The sequence below is a fragment of the Salmo salar genome, chromosome ssa20 (assembly GCF_905237065.1).
Source record: "Salmo salar chromosome ssa20, Ssal_v3.1, whole genome shotgun sequence".
Lineage (NCBI taxonomy): Eukaryota > Metazoa > Chordata > Actinopteri > Salmoniformes > Salmonidae > Salmo > Salmo salar.
In genome coordinates, this window is record NC_059461.1 from 24,539,751 (window position 1) to 24,556,709 (window position 16,959).

The 16,959-nt window shown below is 41.0% G+C and overlaps 2 protein-coding genes across 7 annotated transcripts; both read left to right on the forward strand.

Moving 5' to 3' along the window:
• On the forward strand, positions 1-4,785 carry chmp7 (charged multivesicular body protein 7). Of its 2 annotated transcripts, none has more exons than XM_045703105.1 (11): positions 1-948; positions 1,119-1,404; positions 1,517-1,688; positions 1,781-1,966; positions 2,122-2,255; positions 2,370-2,418; positions 2,512-2,631; positions 2,774-2,872; positions 2,974-3,031; positions 3,152-3,388; positions 3,478-4,785. In XM_045703105.1, exons 2-11 carry the CDS (start codon positions 1,121-1,123, stop codon positions 3,531-3,533), a joined length of 1,395 nt encoding a protein of 464 aa, XP_045559061.1. In that variant the 5' UTR covers positions 1-948; positions 1,119-1,120; the 3' UTR covers positions 3,534-4,785. The 2 variants fall into 2 exon arrangements, with proteins under 2 accessions (XP_045559061.1, XP_014015640.1); XM_014160165.2 differs by having other exon boundaries at positions 11-944.
• Positions 4,786-8,619: 3,834 nt separating this feature from the next.
• Positions 8,620-16,613, forward strand: LOC106579862 (ectonucleoside triphosphate diphosphohydrolase 4). 5 transcript variants are annotated; one of them, XM_045703106.1, is made up of 13 exons: positions 8,620-8,667; positions 9,057-9,180; positions 9,349-9,534; positions 9,698-9,903; positions 10,325-10,475; positions 10,591-10,694; positions 11,057-11,116; positions 11,266-11,396; positions 13,565-13,731; positions 13,849-14,173; positions 14,320-14,396; positions 14,501-14,662; positions 14,791-16,613. In XM_045703106.1, exons 2-13 carry the CDS (start codon positions 9,173-9,175, stop codon positions 15,017-15,019), a joined length of 1,806 nt encoding a protein of 601 aa, XP_045559062.1. In that variant the 5' UTR covers positions 8,620-8,667; positions 9,057-9,172; the 3' UTR covers positions 15,020-16,613. The 5 variants fall into 5 exon arrangements, with proteins under 5 accessions (XP_045559062.1, XP_045559063.1, XP_014015634.2 ...); XM_045703107.1 differs by having other exon boundaries at positions 9,858-9,903; positions 14,791-16,612; XM_014160159.2 differs by having other exon boundaries at positions 8,648-8,813.
• Positions 16,614-16,959: the final 346 nt, after the last annotated feature.

Sequence of the window (16,959 nt, forward strand, 5' to 3'; positions counted from 1 at the left end):
CTCTGTAGTGCCTTGCGGTCAGAGGCTGAGCAATTGCCATACCAGCTGTCTGTTCTCTTTTAGTTTTGACGTTGAGTTTTGCCTGACAAAGTGGTGTTAGGATATATAAATTATCCCATACAAGCATTTGTGCTGAATGCATTACATTGTTACAGGTGTCAAGCTTCTGGGCATGTGGCAGCAGTATGTAGGAGGGAGATTACTAGGTGTGAGAGGTGTGGAGAAGGGCATGAGACAAAGGAATGTGTAGCATAGGGGAAGTAGTGGTATGTGTCAATTGCAGGGGTGCCCATGGGCCTGGGGTTCAGAAATGTCCGGTGTGAGAGAGGCAGGTTGAGGTTTCCAGGGTTAGAGTAGAGCAGAAGTTGTCATATGCCGAGGCAGTGAAGAAAGTAGAGGAAGATGGGTCAAGCGGGAGGGATCCTGAGAGAAGTGTTGTGAGTAGTAGATCTGTACCAGTACAGAGGGATAGGCCAACAAGTGATATATGCTTCAGTAAGATTGTATTTTTAGCAATTTATGCAATGGTTATCAACTGTACTGCAGGGATGGAACATAAGTCACAGAAAATTGAGGTTTTGGTGGCAGCTGCAGAGGGGTATTTTGGTGTATGAGACTTGAAGTCCGAAGAGTTACAAGGTGTGTTGAGTGGTGGTGTCTCGTCCTTTCAGGCAGTTGGCCTGAGGTAGGACTAGGTAGATTGAAATAGTGGAGTAGGGTGGTGGGTTTTTAGTGAGTGTAGGGTATTTGTAAATTGTATGTTTTATTTTCAAGCAAAGTATGAGGGAGTTATACTCCAGTCTAGTAGGTGGCGGTAATGCAACATCTATCGGATGCCAACCGCCGTTAAACCTCATTGAAGAAGAAGAAGAAGAAGCAGCAGCAGCAGCAGCATCAGAAGAAGAAGCTAACTTCAAAACAATACGTTGTGGAGCACACAGGCAGTAGGTATTGGTTAGATGGTTGCTTGCTGATCATCTGGGTGAAATGATATCATAGAATATTCTAGTGAAACAGCTCAGTTTGATATAACCTTGGTCACTTAATATTTGTTATTCTGTCTGCTAGCTTAGCTAACGTTAGCGTTTCACTGTCATTGTCTGTCTTTTGCTGTACAGAAATGGTTCCATCAAATCTTGGGGAAGAAATGTCTACTGAAGTAGCGTTACCACCTGAGTGGGAGGACGATGAACGGATGAATTTCCTGTTCTCTGACTTTAAAGAAAACCGGGATGTCAGCACAACAGATTGGGACAGTAAAATGGATTTCTGGACATCACTCATTCTTAAGATCTGCAGGAGTCGCGGAACCGTCTGTGTTAATTTGCAGGAGCTGAACCAGGTTTTTCAGAGAAAAGGAATTATGCCTTTGGGTTTGGCTACTGTCATTCAGTGCATGGCCAGGTATAATATCAATGAAATTCAATCTGCTAAAGTGTGAGCAAAATGTTGCCTACCTAAAAGTGCCATAGTCCCACTTTCCTTACCTGACCGTACTTGTTTGTATTTCTGGCAGGTGTGGCAAGATACAAAGGGAGTCAGAGTTTGCCGCAAATGTAGACTGTGGGTGGGTGTCTTGGGGTGTTGGCCTGTTGCTGGTGAAGCCTTTAAAATGGACCTTTTCAACTCTTCTTGGTAGCAGTGGGGTTACTTTGAAGGAGTTGTTTGTTGTTATCGAACTGGTAAAGGTGTGTATTATAATTAGTTAATTTAAAACATGTTAAGGGGCAACTAGCATTTAACACTAACCTCTTACTTATGTACTGTATGTTTCTTCTAGGAGAAGGCAGCAGAATTGCTTGGTGTCTACCGGAGCTCCCCAGTGGCCAACCACTCTCTCCTGTCCTTCCAGGAGCTCCGTACACTGTCGTCCCATGTCTGTGTTGACGAGAGTACCTTGTGTATGGCTCTGCTACAGCTGCAGAGGGAGAAGCAGGTGACAGTATCACTGCATGGAAGCGAGAAGGTGAGGATAATAGAATAATTCATTTAAGTGCGCATATTATTACATGTCCGGTAACTCATATCATTATCTATGAGCTTTCACACAGATTTTTTTGAGGATAATGTCACTGTATCAGTGTTGCATTGAGCCAATGTATATTTTTTTGGTCTGTACAGATTGTGAAGTTTTCTCAGCCAGGACAGAATCATGTGTCTCCTGTCAGTGATGTAGACCTAGGCATCTACCAGCTCCAGCGCAGTGAGAGACTGCTTGAAGAGAGGGTGGAGGCATTGGGACTAGAGGCAGAGAAGTGCGTCCCTGACACCATTAAGCGTTGTCTCATGCAGTGTGACCCATCATTTAATGTTGTCAAATATGTGATGTTACAATATTGTGTGTGATTTGTGCTGTGTTATGTCTGTAGGTACAAAGAAGAAGCTAGGGTGTTGCTGCGGGAAGGGAAGAAATCTCAGGTTGATTTACAATCCTCAGATACTGTGTTGACTTTTTGTCTTTCACCAACTCAAATGCTGTCGGGGAAACCTCAATGAATTTCTTTCCCCCAGGCTCTAAGATGTTTGAGAAGCCGAAAGAGAGTCGAGAAGAAAGCAGACCACTTATATGCCCAGCTGGAAAATGTGAAGGGAATCCTAGACAAGATAGCAAACTCACAGACCGACAAACTGGTGAATATGCGCTTGATACATTAACATTAAAAAATCTAACCAACATAGAGCAAGCTTATGTGGGTAATTTGTGGCCAATGTCCCACATACAGGAACTAAGGTCTTGTGATCTCTTTATATAAATCTTTCTGCATGCCTCTAGGTGATACAGGCGTATCAGGCTGGAGTGTCAGCCCTGCGACTCTCTTTGAAGGATGTGACAGTAGAAGGAGCTGAGAGCCTTGTGGATCAAATCCAAGAGGTCAGACTCTTCTTCACTGGGACTGCATTTAGATGCTATTATTGAACTGTTGCATGTCCACACCAGTCTAAATTTTATTTTCTCACTGTTTGATATTACAGTTGTGTGACACTCAGGATGAAGTGAACCAAATTCTGGCTGGTGGAGCACTCAACTCAAGTATGTCCTATTCCGTATTATACAGCTATTTAGTTGTAGTGTTGAAACAATTTCATAATTAAATGGCCAATGTCCAGAGAGTCTGGCAAATGATCAATGATCCTATTCCTATTTGTTTAGTGGATGCAGACACAGACGGGCTGGAGGATGAGCTAAGATTTTTATTGGAGAACTCTAGTCTGGATGAGCCTTCTACACTCCCTGAAGTACCGTCACACCCTCTTTCACCTGTCAGGGAATTTGGTTCCCTTTGTGATGATCTGCTGAGCGCTTTGCCCTCAGTCCCTCAAACCCACTTCAATATCACAGATGATGAACTGGACAAAGAGCGTAGTCGCATAACGCTTGCAGATACAGGTATGCCTGGATCTTGTTCCTTTATCTTTCAAATGCTACCACAAAAGAGGCAACTGAAGTAACCTTTGTTTACGCATCACTCCCTATAGGTCTTCAACAAAAATATCATACCTCTCCAGTGAAGAGGGCTGAGCCTGCACAGTGACAACAGTAATAAAATAAGTCAGCTGCACTAACGATCCCTGACCCTCAAAGAGAGTCTGGGCATGGTGATCAAAAATAATTGCATGATATGTCTTTTGTAACATAGGTCTGTGATCACTTTTTTTTAAAGGGGGTAGATCAGCTTTAATATTGCAGATTGTAGCTTCCATCAATGTAATTGTCAGCATCACTTCCAATCTGCCATATGTTTTTGATTTTTTTAATATATATATTTTTTTATATAGATAGATACATATACACACACCGTTCAACAGTTTGGGGTCACTTAGAAATGTCCTTGTTTTTGAAAGCAAAGAAGAAAAAAAATGTCCATTTAAAATAACCTCAAATTGATCAGAAATATAGTGTAAACATTGTTAATGTTGTAAATGACTATTGTAGCTGGAAACGGCAGATTAAAAAAAATATATATATGGAATATCTAGAGGCCCATTATCAGCAACCATCACGCCTGTGTTCCAATGGCACGTTGTGTTAGCTAATCCAAGTTTATCATTTTAAAAGGCTTATTTGATAATTAGAAAACCCTTTTGCAATTATGTTAGCACAGCTGAAAAATCTGCGGTTTCCAGCTGTGGTAATCATTTACAACATTAACAATGTCTACACTGTATTTCTGATCAATTTTGTTATTTTAATGGACCATTTTTTTTTTGCTTTTCTTTCAAAAACAAGGACATTTCTAAGTGACCCCAAACTGTTGAACGGTAGTGTGTGTGTATATATATCTCTATATCTATCTTATAAAATATATATATATATCTTATAAAAAAATATTTTCCTTTATTGCTTTCTAACCCTATCACCCCTCCCCTAATTGGAGTAAACTAGTGAACAAGAACGCTTAGGCTTCTACTTCCAGCTTATACATACTATATACATTTTATGGACACAGTCTATTTTCCAATAGTTACATTTAAAAAAAAAAATTTTTACTCATGGCCTTCCTCAACCTCACCCATCTATTTCTGATGTCCATCTGGTTTGATTTCTACTTGCCATGTCTTTCAAACTGTGCTCTTTCACAAAAGTTCTGAACCTATGTACATTTTACAGACAAAGTATGTTTTACATTAGTTATCTCCATTCAACCCCTCCCATCTATCTCTTAACACCACCATATTGGATTTCTATTTGCCATGCATTTTTCAACTGAACTGTTTCACAAAAGTTCAGAACCTTTTTTTCTCATTGTTTCTACAGATTGAAAATAAACATTTTTGCTAAAAGTATATTATTGATTGATTGACTATGACTTTTCAGATCACCCAGTAGTGCTATCTGCAGAGTTAGCTGTAGGTAAATATTGCAATTCTTCAGCCATTCCTGGACCTGTGGCCAAAAACAAGCTACATATGGACAGTACCAAAACAAATGATCTAATGATTGTCCATTCGCAGCTAAATCTGCAGAGCTGGGAAGGTAGTATTCCCCCATATAAATACATTATATTTGTTGCAAGAATTTTGTATAATAACTTAAATTGAAAAAGGAGTTTTGCGTATCAGTTCATAAACCATGTGCCATGGAATCGGTACGTCAAAATCTCTTCCCAACTATTTTGCAATCTATATGGCACACAGGGTTGGGGTAACGGATTACAAAAAAACGGTAAGTAATCCGTTACGTTACAAGCATTGTACTCAGATTACAGATACTTTTGAAAAACTAGATTACTTCGAGGATTACTTTTAAATTCAGAAAGGATGTTTCCGAAAAAAATATCTCAATGACGTTCAAATCAGCATTGAAAAAATGCGTAAATGTATACGTTTGTTCCACCTGAGCGAGTCTGATCACAAATCAAAGACCACTATGATGACACACAACATGTGTTTATTCAATCGCGGGAAAAGAGCAAGACTAGGCTTTTGTAGGCTACAGTCCAAGCTATGTCTTCCAATAGTGCGACTGCTGTCGGCATCCAAATATTATACAATTTGAATAAACGCTTGGAGGTAAGGATGACCGCAGTGGTGTAGTCTACGGCGATACATATCACTTATTGCTATCTACGTAGCGCATTGATGTGAATCATTTTGCTGCTCTCTCATGTAGCTATTTGAGCCTTATGGATTGTGGATGACTGTTCACAAATCTGTATTTGAACCCATAATGGTTCAATTCAAGAAGTTTAAACTGCCTATTAATCATTGTTGTTGAAACCAGTGGACAGCCAGCGAAAAATGCTCTCTTGCAACAGATTCATAGTCCGGGTCCCAACCTATGGAATAAAAGTGGGGCTTTTATTGCTCAATCTAATTAATGTTGATAAAATAAATCCATAGGCCTAATGGACACATGCTCAAACTCGCACACTTTTGATAAATTTAAAGGGCCAATCTGTACTAGTATTTATACATTTTGTATATATATCCATTGATTCTTGAAGAATATAATCTATAAATGCCTCATGAGGTTAGTTCAACTGTCACACTCCATTAGAACCCAAAATATACGCTTGTTTTTCTCTGTAAACATTGTAAATGTAAACACACACTATAGCCTAATAACATGGTTAAAACAATCATTTTGATATCATGGATGGCCAGCCCTTGCATCCATAGCTCTGTCTAGTAATCTGAGAGTGGTGGCATTTCTCCAGGCCCATCCCTCAGTTTTTTACCAAAACAGGCGGGGTGACATTTTGTTATTGTTTCATCTGTGGATTTGCCCTTTAACATTTGCCCTTTAACAAGATATCAAAGTGTCACCAACAAAAAGGTAAACAAGAGGACTATAGCAAATGCAGCATATGGCATTCATTTTTCACATGTAAATAGCACTTTTCATTAGTGCTCAAAGCATGCCATTCCATGAGCCAGCATTTATTTTTCAACTCGAATCAATTAGCCCAATCAGTTCTCCATGACAACAATCATAAACAACAGAGTAGGGCTGGCTAATAAGTCCTTAGTTTTGGGGTTATGCTCAGGTAAAACAAGTTGGCTAATCTATATTTCCATATTTCAAAGTCCTATTCTTGAAGATCAAGGGGTTTAACATTTATTGGAATGACTGGAATTCTGATAGGCTTTGGTATTTAATGTAAATATATTATTATTATTATATGTTGTAGAAAGTGATGGGTTAGAAGAAGCCTACATAACCAACCCAGAAAGTAACATTTAACATCTATAATATGGCCAGATATGTAAACTTTAACATTGATTTATCCTGCAATAGATGTATTTTAATTGGTAACATACATTTTTGTCTTCTTCTAATGCCTCTTAAGGGGAAAGTAATCTAAAAGTAAATAAATGTAATCGGATTACGTTACTGAGTTTGGGGTAATCCAAAAGTCACGTTACTGATTACAATTTTGGACAGGTAATTTGTAACTAACGGATTACATTTAGAACGTAACCTATCCAACCCTGATGTCACCGCTGTCATTTTTGTTGGTCCTTAAGAAACTGGTGTACTTTTTATTTATCACAATTTTCTTTAACCAATTATGCTATTTTAATGCAGGGCCGACAGACAAGTTTCTTACTTTTCCCCCTTCCATTTTTGCGGTAATTCTGCAATTAGTTGGTTGTAATTTTGGGTGGAGCAGAACATTCCTTATGTTTTTGTTAGTTGCATGTGTGACAACTCCACCAGTCCTATTTTTGATATCATTTATGAAGATTATACATTTTTTAAATATTTTTATTTTAAAAATAATACATTTTTATCAATTGGTATATTTCAGTTTAACCACAATATTTGTTGTATTATTTGTTCTGTCTTTTCTGGTGGATTAAATTGAAATTGCAACCAACTTTCTATGGCTTGTTTTAAAAATAGCGATATTTGGGAGACGATTTCCTTTTCAAATAACGGAAAGAGAGAGGTTGTAATCTGAATAAAAGGAAAAGGGCCATTCTTGAACATAGGGTGAGCCATTCTTACAAATTTTCTAGAGAACCAGTTCGGATTTAAGTATAACTTTTGTATGACTGAAGCCTTTAGTGAGAGGTCTAATGCCTTAATACTTTCTGCCCTCCGAAATCATATTAATTATATAGATATGCCTGTTTAATTTTGTCTGGCTTGCTGTTCCAAATATAATTGTATCTTTTTTCTCATAGTTTAAAAACTGTTCGCTAGGTGTAGGCAAGACCATAAGCAAATAGGTAAACTGCGATGTGACTAAAGAGTTAATCAGGGTGATTTTTCCACAGATAGACATGGTAGCAAGATCTTTTTATGTATTTTGCTGACTTTCTATTCAAATTCATTGGAGTGAGATCATGTATTTATTTCAGGATATGTATACGGAGTATATCCACTTCACCATCAGACCATTTTATTGGTAAACTACACGGTAATGTAAAAGTTGTATTTTTTTGTGATCCAATACGTAATATAGTACATTTACCATAATTTGGTTGTAATCTAGATCCTCTATGAGGCTGTGGATTTAAAAGAAAACATGAATCATCAGCGTACAATGACACCTTTGTTTTAAAACCCTGGATTAAAAGGGACTTCCTTTTTAAATGCATTTATACAGGGGCGTCAAACTCATTCCATGGAGGGCCTAGTGTCAGCTGGTTTTGTTTATTTCCTTTCAATTAAGACCTAGACAACCAGGTGACGGGCGTTCCATACTAATTAGTGACCTTAATTCAATCAATCAAGTACAAAGGAGGAGCGAAAACCCGCAGACACTCGGCGGAATAAGTTTGACAAGTGCATTTATAGATGATATAAAGCCACTTTCAGATCGACTAATGGGTTGGGTGTTATGATAACAATATCAGTGTATATACCAAATATGTATTAAATGTATTGCAGTAATGTCTACACTGTTCAGTTTTGTTTCTGTTTCCAATGAACTTGCAAATGTTTCTTCAATTGTGGCAATATGGGAGTTGTACTATCACAGTTGCCTTGCCTTGGACCCGTGAAAGCTATCAGAATACTCAGGAACCAATTAGCCTCTTGAGACATTGAAATGATGTGCAAGATAATAATTTGCTCAATCCCCAAATATGCATGGGGAAAAGCACACGTACTTGAAGAATGACATACTGACTGACTGACTGGCTACTTAGTGCAAGCGGGCTACATCAGTGAAAAATGTACGTCACTCACATCTGCCTGACCTGCGTATTGGATAGGTAGCTATCTAGCCTAGCCACTGTGCTTTCAACAATTCTTCCTCCTACTAGTTAAATTAGTATTAGTAATAATAGTCCGTAGCAAACTAGCTAATGTTTTATTTAACGTAGTCGTTCGAAACTCAATGGTTTTAGATGCACCGTAGGTGGGTACAATTGCGTACTGTAACGTTAACGTTACTTGCCTAGGCTAATTTAGTGTTGTGTTTTTCGCTAGCTACAAATCAAACATGAGCCCGGTTACATCCTATGCAAAACGCTAACGTTGATAGCTACGTGGCAAAAGTGGTGCATGCGCTGGTGGCCAAATGTCACCATTTAGTATTGGTTGGTTTCAGTAATAATGACAGCATATCTTGTAACTTAAGTGTTTCTTTTATTTTACCAAGACCATGTGCAGGTGGGACAATGTTGGTGACGGTCCGAAGCCGTCCGAAGCCAACACATCCGGTCTTCAGTGGCCCATTGGATTTTCATCCAGTGAACTAGTAACACAGTTCACGTCATGGGAAGGTAGGCTCGGCCGACTGAGTAGAAGACCAATACATGTTTTGGCAAAATGTAGCAACTCACATCTTGCTCAATCTTTTAATTACTATGCCGTGGTCGTCAGTTGTGCAATATCGCTATTATATAGACTAGTCAGTGTATTTAAACATACTGAGGTTTCTCTTCTTACAGGATCAGCTTATCATGCCTCCCAGCCTCCTGGCACTTCAGCCTGTCACCCCTGGTTCTACCCCGTGTACCACTACCATCATTCAGGCAGCTGCTCTTCTTTGGTCTGCTGGTGGGACTGATTTACCTGTTGCTGGTAACAGGAAAGGGCCAGGACAGCTGGAACAGAAAGGACAACTATTTCCACAGGTGAGATTCTTGTACCACATTAGAAGATATACGTCTGTCCCCCAGTTGTTTGTAGAAGATACATGCTGTGTATGCCTTTTTATTTATCTTCATGTATTCCTGTAAAAACATTGAAGTACATTTTTGCCTGAATTTGGCCCAAAATGTTCAACTATTCACCAAGACACTTGGCGAGGGTCACAGATGTGGAGCCCACAGACACCAGTAATCACAACCTAAACTATGGTCTGGTGGTGGACTGCGGCAGCAGTGGTTCCAGGGTGTTTGTGTACTGTTGGCCCAGGCACAATGGTAATCCCCATGACCTGCTTGACATCCGACAGATGAGAGATCAGCACAGGAAGCCAGTGGTCATGAAGATCAAACCAGGTGAGGCATACCTGGTTGCTGATGACTAGTGTGCTGCTGGGAATGCACACATTCTCACTGTTCTTTCATAATGTAGAAGACATTGGCTTCTAGTTGACATTGGGCTCCTGAGTTGAGTAGCGGTCTAAGGCAGTGCATCTCAGTGCAAAAGGCGACACTTCAGTCCCTGGTTTGAATCCAGGCTGAATCACATACGGACATGATTGGGAGTCCCATAGGGTGGTGCACAATTAGCCTAGCGCGTCATCCGGGTGTGGCTGGGTAGGCCGTCATTGTAAATAAGAATTTGTATTTAACTTACTTGCCTAGTTAAATTGAATAAAGAAATACATGTTTTTTTTTAAAATAGTTTAAAGAACTCATCCATTCCATCCAAGAAAGACTGAGCCATGGTCATGACTTTCTGGTGTTATTTTTTAAGGTATCTCGACACTAGCAAAAACACCAGAGAAGGCCAGTGACTACATCCACCCCCTGCTGAGCTTCGCTGCCTGGCACATTCCTAAACACAAGCACCAGGAGACCCCTCTGTACATCTTGTGCACAGCTGGAATGAGGGTGCTGCCTGATGGGTACAGTTACCCACCACATCTGAGAGTATTTCTCATCTTGAGATGGAAGTTATAAAGTAATTTTTTCTTACACCACTGTGACCATGCTGAAATCGGCTTGTATCCTTTTTTTCAGTCAACAGGAGGCACTTCTTGAGGATCTACGGACTGACATCCCTGTCCGTTTCAACTTCCTCTTCTCTGATTCCCATGTGGAGGTCATTTCTGGCAAGCAGGAAGGTGAGCTAACCCATTTTATAGAAGCTGGCAAGCTAAACACTGACCATTCTGATGGAGAATGTCATCATGCTCAGTGTTAAACATTTGTAACTTAACAGTAGAAATTCTGGAATATATGACCGGGCTCTACAGTGTGACCATTTTACTCTCATATGCGGCCAAATATTTTGCTGTGTGACCTAGAATTGTAATTTAGGAGCACCAGTGCGTCTGGAAAAATGTAAGAATTCTAGCTTTATTAGCGCAAATATTTTTCATTGTGCCCCTACATTTCTTTGTGTTTTTCAACTGAGGGGTACACATGCTCCTTTTTAAGTCAGCATAGAGCTCTGTATGAATTGTCCTTTCTTGTGTTTGGAGAGGTGTGTATGCATGGATTGGAATCAACTTCGTCCTTGGAAAGTTTAATCATGTGGATAGTGGTAAGTATCTAAAGAACTTTCCTTAAGAGACCTGCATATATTCACATTGAAGACTTTAATTTCCTCTTTCCCTTGTTTTACTTACCTCTGACACTCCTCTTTGTCTCCCTTCTTCAATGGGACCTTCTGCTCTTCTATCCTTCCTATAGAGAGGGATGCAGTAGTAGAGGTGCAGGTCCCAGAAGGTGACCAGCAGGAGGCGCTGGTGAGGACACGGACCGCCGGTGTTCTGGACATGGGTGGCGTCTCCACACAGATAGCGTACGAAGTGCCCAAAACTGTAAGCTTGCTTTTCCACAACAGGTGGTAAACAACAATTTCACTTTTTTGTGCTCTCTTTTTGGGGTTTTGTCACTCACCCATTTTCTCTTCAGCCCCACCATTCATTCCCTGGTTAAACCTGTAAACATCATGTTTGTCCTCTGGAGATGAAGTCCTCTCCATTCAGGGTGGACTATTGGAGGTCTGCTGTAAAGATAAGCCTGCTGCATGGCTTCATAACAGGATTTGGGCTTTAGCAATAGAATACTAGCCACAATGTGTTACTTTGAAACTTGAATGAAGATCAAAGATAATGCATTGAGAGCCATCATGCAAAATATCCATGACCGGTTTGTCTATGGTTTTTAATTTACTCTGACAATTTGCATGCTTACCATCTCTTCTCATTGTTTTTGCCCTCCACTGAACGTAATTCACCTGGAGCTTTTGCTATATGCGGAACTGTCTTGGTCCAGGTTTCTTTAAGTAAATGGTTTTTAAAGTGCATTCTGAAAGTGTTCAGACCCCTAAAATGTTCCCACATTTTATGTTAGTCTTATTCTAAAATGGATTAAATTGTTTTTTTCCCTCATCAATCTACACACAATCCCCCATAATGACAAAGCAGAAACGGGTTTAGACATTTTAGCAAATGTATTAAATAAACTGAAATATCACATTTACCTAAGTAATTCAGACCCTTTACTCAGTACTTTGTTGAAGCACATTTAGGAGTGATTACAGCCTCGAGTCTTCTTGGGTATGATGCTACAAGCTTGGCACACCTGTATTTGGGGAGTTTCTACCATTCTTCTCTGCAGATCCCCTCAAGCTCTGTCAGGTTGGATGGGGAGCGTCACTGCTATTTTCAGGTCTCTCCAGAGATGTTCGATCGGCTTCAAGTCCTGGCTCTGGCTGGGCCATTCAAGGACAGTCAGACTTGTCCTGAAGCCACTCCCGCATTGTCTTGGCTGTGTGCTTAGGATTGTTGTCCTGTTGGAAGGTGAACCTTCATCCCAGTCTGAGGTCCTGAGCGCTCTGGAGCAGGTTTTCATCCAGGATCTCTTTGTACTTTGCTCTGTTCATCTTTCACTCGATCCTGACTAGTCTACCAGTCCCTGCTGCTGAAAAATATCCCCAAGCATGATGCTGCCACCACCTTTCTTCACCGTAGGGGAGGTGCCAGGTTTCCTCCAGACATGACGCTTGGCATTCAGGCCAAGAGTTCAATTTTGGTTTCATCAGACCAGAGAATCATGTTTCTCAATGTCTGAGTGTCCTTTAGGTGCCTTTTGGCAAACTCCAAGTGGGCTGTCACCTGCCTTCTACTGAAGAGTTGACTCATTCTGTCCACTCTAGCATAAAGGCCTGATTGGTGGAGTGCTGCAGAAATAGTTGTCCTTCTGGAAGTTTCTCCCATCTCCACAGAGGAACTCTGGAGCTCTGTTAGAGTAACCATCGGTTCTTGGTCACCTCCCTGACCAAGGCCCTTCACTCCTGATTGCTCAGTTTGGCCTGGGCTGCCAGCTCTAGTAAGTGTCTTGGTGCTTCTCAACTTCCATTATAAGAATAGTGGAGGCCACTGTCTTCTTGGGGACCTTCAATGCTGTAGAAATGTTTTGTGACCCTTACCCAGACCTGTGCCTCGACACAATCCTATCTCGGAGCTCTATGGACAATTCTTTCAACCTCATGGATTGGTTTTTGCTCTGATATGCACTGTCAACTGTGGGACAAGTGTGTGCCTTTCCAAATCATGTCCAATCAATTGAGTTTACCAGAGGTGGACTCTAATCAAGTTGTAGAATCATCTCAAGGGTGGTCAATGGAAACAGGATGCACCTGAGCTAAATTTCAAGTCTCATAGCAAAGGGTCTGAATACTTAAGAAAATAAGGTATTTCTGTTTTTGTTTATTTTTTTAATAAATTTGCTAAAATTTCAAAATATGTTTTTGCTTTGTCATTTATGGGGAATTGTGTGTAGATTGAGGACCACATTTTACTTAATCCATTTTAGAATAAGGCTGTAACGTAGCAAAATGTGGAAATGTCAAGGGGTCTGAATACTTTTCGAATGCACTGTATATATGTAGCATTAATTAATATGTTTGATATTAGTGTAGACTTAGTCTTAGATAATAGAGAACCATTTCCTGGCTGATATTGAATGTTATTATTTTATGTAGGAGGAAGTGGCCAAAAATGTGCTTGCCGAGTTCAACCTGGGTTGCGATGCTCACCGGACAGAGCATGTCTACCGGGTCTATGTGTCTACCTTCCTGGGCTTTGGAGGAAATGCTGCTCGACAAAGATACGAGGAGAGCATTGTCATGAACACTCTCACTAAAAACAAGTACAAACTTTCAACACTTGCTAATTATGATACTGGTAAAGAGTGTACTAGTTTGACATTGTTCAGTGCTGCTGTTGCTTGTTTTTATGGAGAGCTCATTTGAGTTTGTTTGTCTAGGCTCCTGGGTCAGCATGTAGGTGAGACAGGAGAGTCCCCCCTCCTGGACCCATGTCTACCCTCAGATCTGCAGGATGAGCTGGGGCCAGCCACACGGAAACTCCACCTGCTTGGCACGGGGGATTTTGATAACTGTAGACAGCTGCTTCAGCCCTTCCTCAACCACACCAATGAGACTCACTCCTCCCTCAATGGCATCTACCAGCCTCCCATTGATTACCCCAACAGCCAGTTCTATGGGTTCTCTGAGTTCTACTTCTGCACAGAGGATGTGTTGCGCATGGGCGGGGATTTTAACTCCTCAAAGTATGCCAGTGCTGCCAAGGTGTGCCCTTACCACAGCAAAGCAGCATCTCTTCATTGTAGATGTCAGTCCTCTAACTGCATGTAAAATGCATGTATTTCACCAAAGATTAGGCTAATTGCTGTTAGTGTGGCTGTGTTTACATTTACTTTGCGCTTCATCTGCAGCGGTACTGCGCCACCCAGTGGAGAACTCTGAAAAAGCGATTTGACTCAGGCTCTCACGCTGATGTTCACAGGCTCAAGTAAGTCCCACCACTGGCTCTGGCTATTTTAGTAATACCTGAGTCCAGTAATGGTAAAGGGTTGTCAAGGAGATTTCATGTTAACATTGATGTATTGTGTGCAGGTACCAGTGTTTTAAATCAGCCTGGATGTATGAGGTATTCCACACAGGCTTTTCCTTCCCTACGGACTACAAAAACCTGAGGACTGCCTTTTTGGTCTATGATAAAGAGGTACAATGGACTCTTGGAGCCATCCTTTACAGAACCCGTTTTTTGCCTTTGAGGTAAGAGAACTCTTGCTCTGTCACACTTCATTACGTTGTGATAGCCAATATATTTTAGCTGATTAGGTTATGGAGACGTTGAAAAATAGTTAATCTCCTTCACTCACACTTTTACCTTCCTCTCCAAGGGATATTCAGCAGGAGAGCCTGAAAGGAGTCCGCTCCCACTGGCGTCACAGCTTCTCCTTTGCCAACAACCACTACTTGTTCTTGGCCTGCTTCCTGGTTGTCCTCCTATCCATCCTGCTCTACTTGCTGCGCCTCCGACGTATCCACAGCTGTACCACGCTACGCTGCACCCCCTCTGAGTGGCTAGAGGAGGGTCTCAGATCCCACCCACTCCCTATCACCCTGTAGACTTCATCTGTCACTCCAAAATCATCCTTTTCTTCCCCAGCTGGAATCCATTTACCTGCACCTTTGTTAAGGTCTTCATTTCTCAGCTGGAAATGACAGAGTAAAACTTAGTTGGATTTTGAATGAGTCCAATGAACAGAGACGTCAGACAGCATTGGGGTGAACTGGTGTGGGAGATATTGCATGTTGAGTTTGCACCATCCATGAAATTCTTTGTTAATGTATTTTTTATGATATCAAAATATCAGCCTTTTTTATGTTTCTGGACATGTGAACGAGGTACAAAGAGCATAGCTATCCTTGCCTGAAGTTTGTGAGGTCCCATCCGTACTTGGTCCAGTTAGGCAGGCTTGTTCAAGCTTCCTGTAAGGTTCAAATGGCAGCTGCCTCACAACTTACCCTAATTAGTCATTCCTAAAATGGCATATTGTGAAAGAATACCCCTAACTGCTGTTTTTTCCAATGAAGGTGCACAGCATTGAATGAATTTGACAAGACAATAGAAGGTTTATGAGGACGATGATGAAACAGTTGCTGTTTTACAGTACATATTTATAGATTCACTGTTCTTGAGTAGAGTCACTTATCTTTCACATTATCCTGATGCAATTTAATTTCGGTGTCATTGTTTCTAGCGTCTCTGTTTGCATTTTGGGTGCATGATCAGTGAATGTTTATTGGTTGTGGGGAGGAATGTTGTGTGCACCTCTGTTTACCCTCAAAGTTTACTGCTCTGATGGGCACCTGTCATACTTTGATTCACAGCTTATTTTTTACTTAGACTGCTGCGTCACAGAAGAAAACTAAGGCTATGCATCTCAGTGCAAGAGGCGTTACAATAGTACCTGGTTCGAATTCAGGCTTTATCACATCCGGCTGTGATTGGGAGTCCCATAGGGCGGCGCACAATTGGCCCAGCGACGTCCGGGTTTGGCCTGAGTAGGCCTTCATGGTAAATAAGAATTTGTTCTTAACTGACTTGCCTAGTTAAATAAAAATATGCAGGTAACTACTTACAGCTCTTCAGAAACCACTGTTCTAAGTTTGTTTTTATCTATTGTAGACTTTTGTTGCACTAGGTCCTTTTTTTTCCTCACTTCCCACCAACCCTATTGCCGAACAGGTAGCGTTTATCAAAGCTGCAATGGCGCAATATTTGTTCATGTATTATCACTGGAGAGACGCTCCAGTCCACATCAGCTGAATTCACATTGAGGGCTCAGAGCAACAGTAGAGTAAAACTTTGTCTCCTCAGTTCAATGAAGTGACAGTGTGCAGATAATTTAATTTGGGAATCCCTTCATATACTGTCAAACTCACTGGGCTTTGTTTTTAGAAGCTGTTATTTTACTGCTGTAAAGGGGATAGTTTATCAAAGCACACAACACATTTCACCCCATGCTTCCTGAAGCATCTCCCACAAGTTGGATTGGCTTGATGAGCACTTCTTACGTACCATACGGTCAAGCTGCTCCCACAACAGCTCAATAGGGTTGAGATCTGGTGACTGTGCTGGCCACTCCATTATAGACAGAATACCAGCTGACTGCTTCTTCCCTAAATGGTTCTTGCATATTTTGGAGCTGTGCTTTGGGTCATCATCCTGTTGTAGGAGGACATTGGCTCCAATTAAGCGCCGTCCACAGGGTATGGCATCGTGTTGCAAAATGGAGTGAAAGCCTTCCTTCTTCATGATCCCTTTTACCCTGTACAAATCTCCCACCTTACCACCAAAGCACCCCCAGACCATCACATTGCCTCCACCATGATGACAGATGGCGTCAAGCACTCCTCCAGCATCTATTCATTTTTTCTGCATCTCACGAATGTTCTTTGTGATCCGAACAACCCAAACTTAGATTTGTCTGTCCATAACTTTTTTTCACAGTCTTCCTCTGTCCAGTGTCTGTGTTCTTTCGACCATCTTAATATTTTCTTTG

Excerpts from the sequence above, each read along its gene's own strand:
- LOC106579862 (XM_045703106.1), top strand. Across the intron at positions 11,117-11,265 it reads GTTTAATCATGTGGATAGTG|AGAGGGATGCAGTAGTAGAG; the intron begins GTAAGTATCTAA and ends TCCTTCCTATAG. Across the intron at positions 14,397-14,500 it reads GCTGATGTTCACAGGCTCAA|GTACCAGTGTTTTAAATCAG; the intron begins GTAAGTCCCACC and ends TATTGTGTGCAG.
- chmp7 (XM_045703105.1), top strand. The coding sequence starts at position 1,121 with ATGGTTCCATCAAATCTTGGGGAAGAAATGTCTACTGAAGTAGCGTTA. Across the intron at positions 1,689-1,780 it reads TTGTTATCGAACTGGTAAAG|GAGAAGGCAGCAGAATTGCT; the intron begins GTGTGTATTATA and ends TGTTTCTTCTAG. Across the intron at positions 3,032-3,151 it reads TGGTGGAGCACTCAACTCAA|TGGATGCAGACACAGACGGG; the intron begins GTATGTCCTATT and ends CTATTTGTTTAG.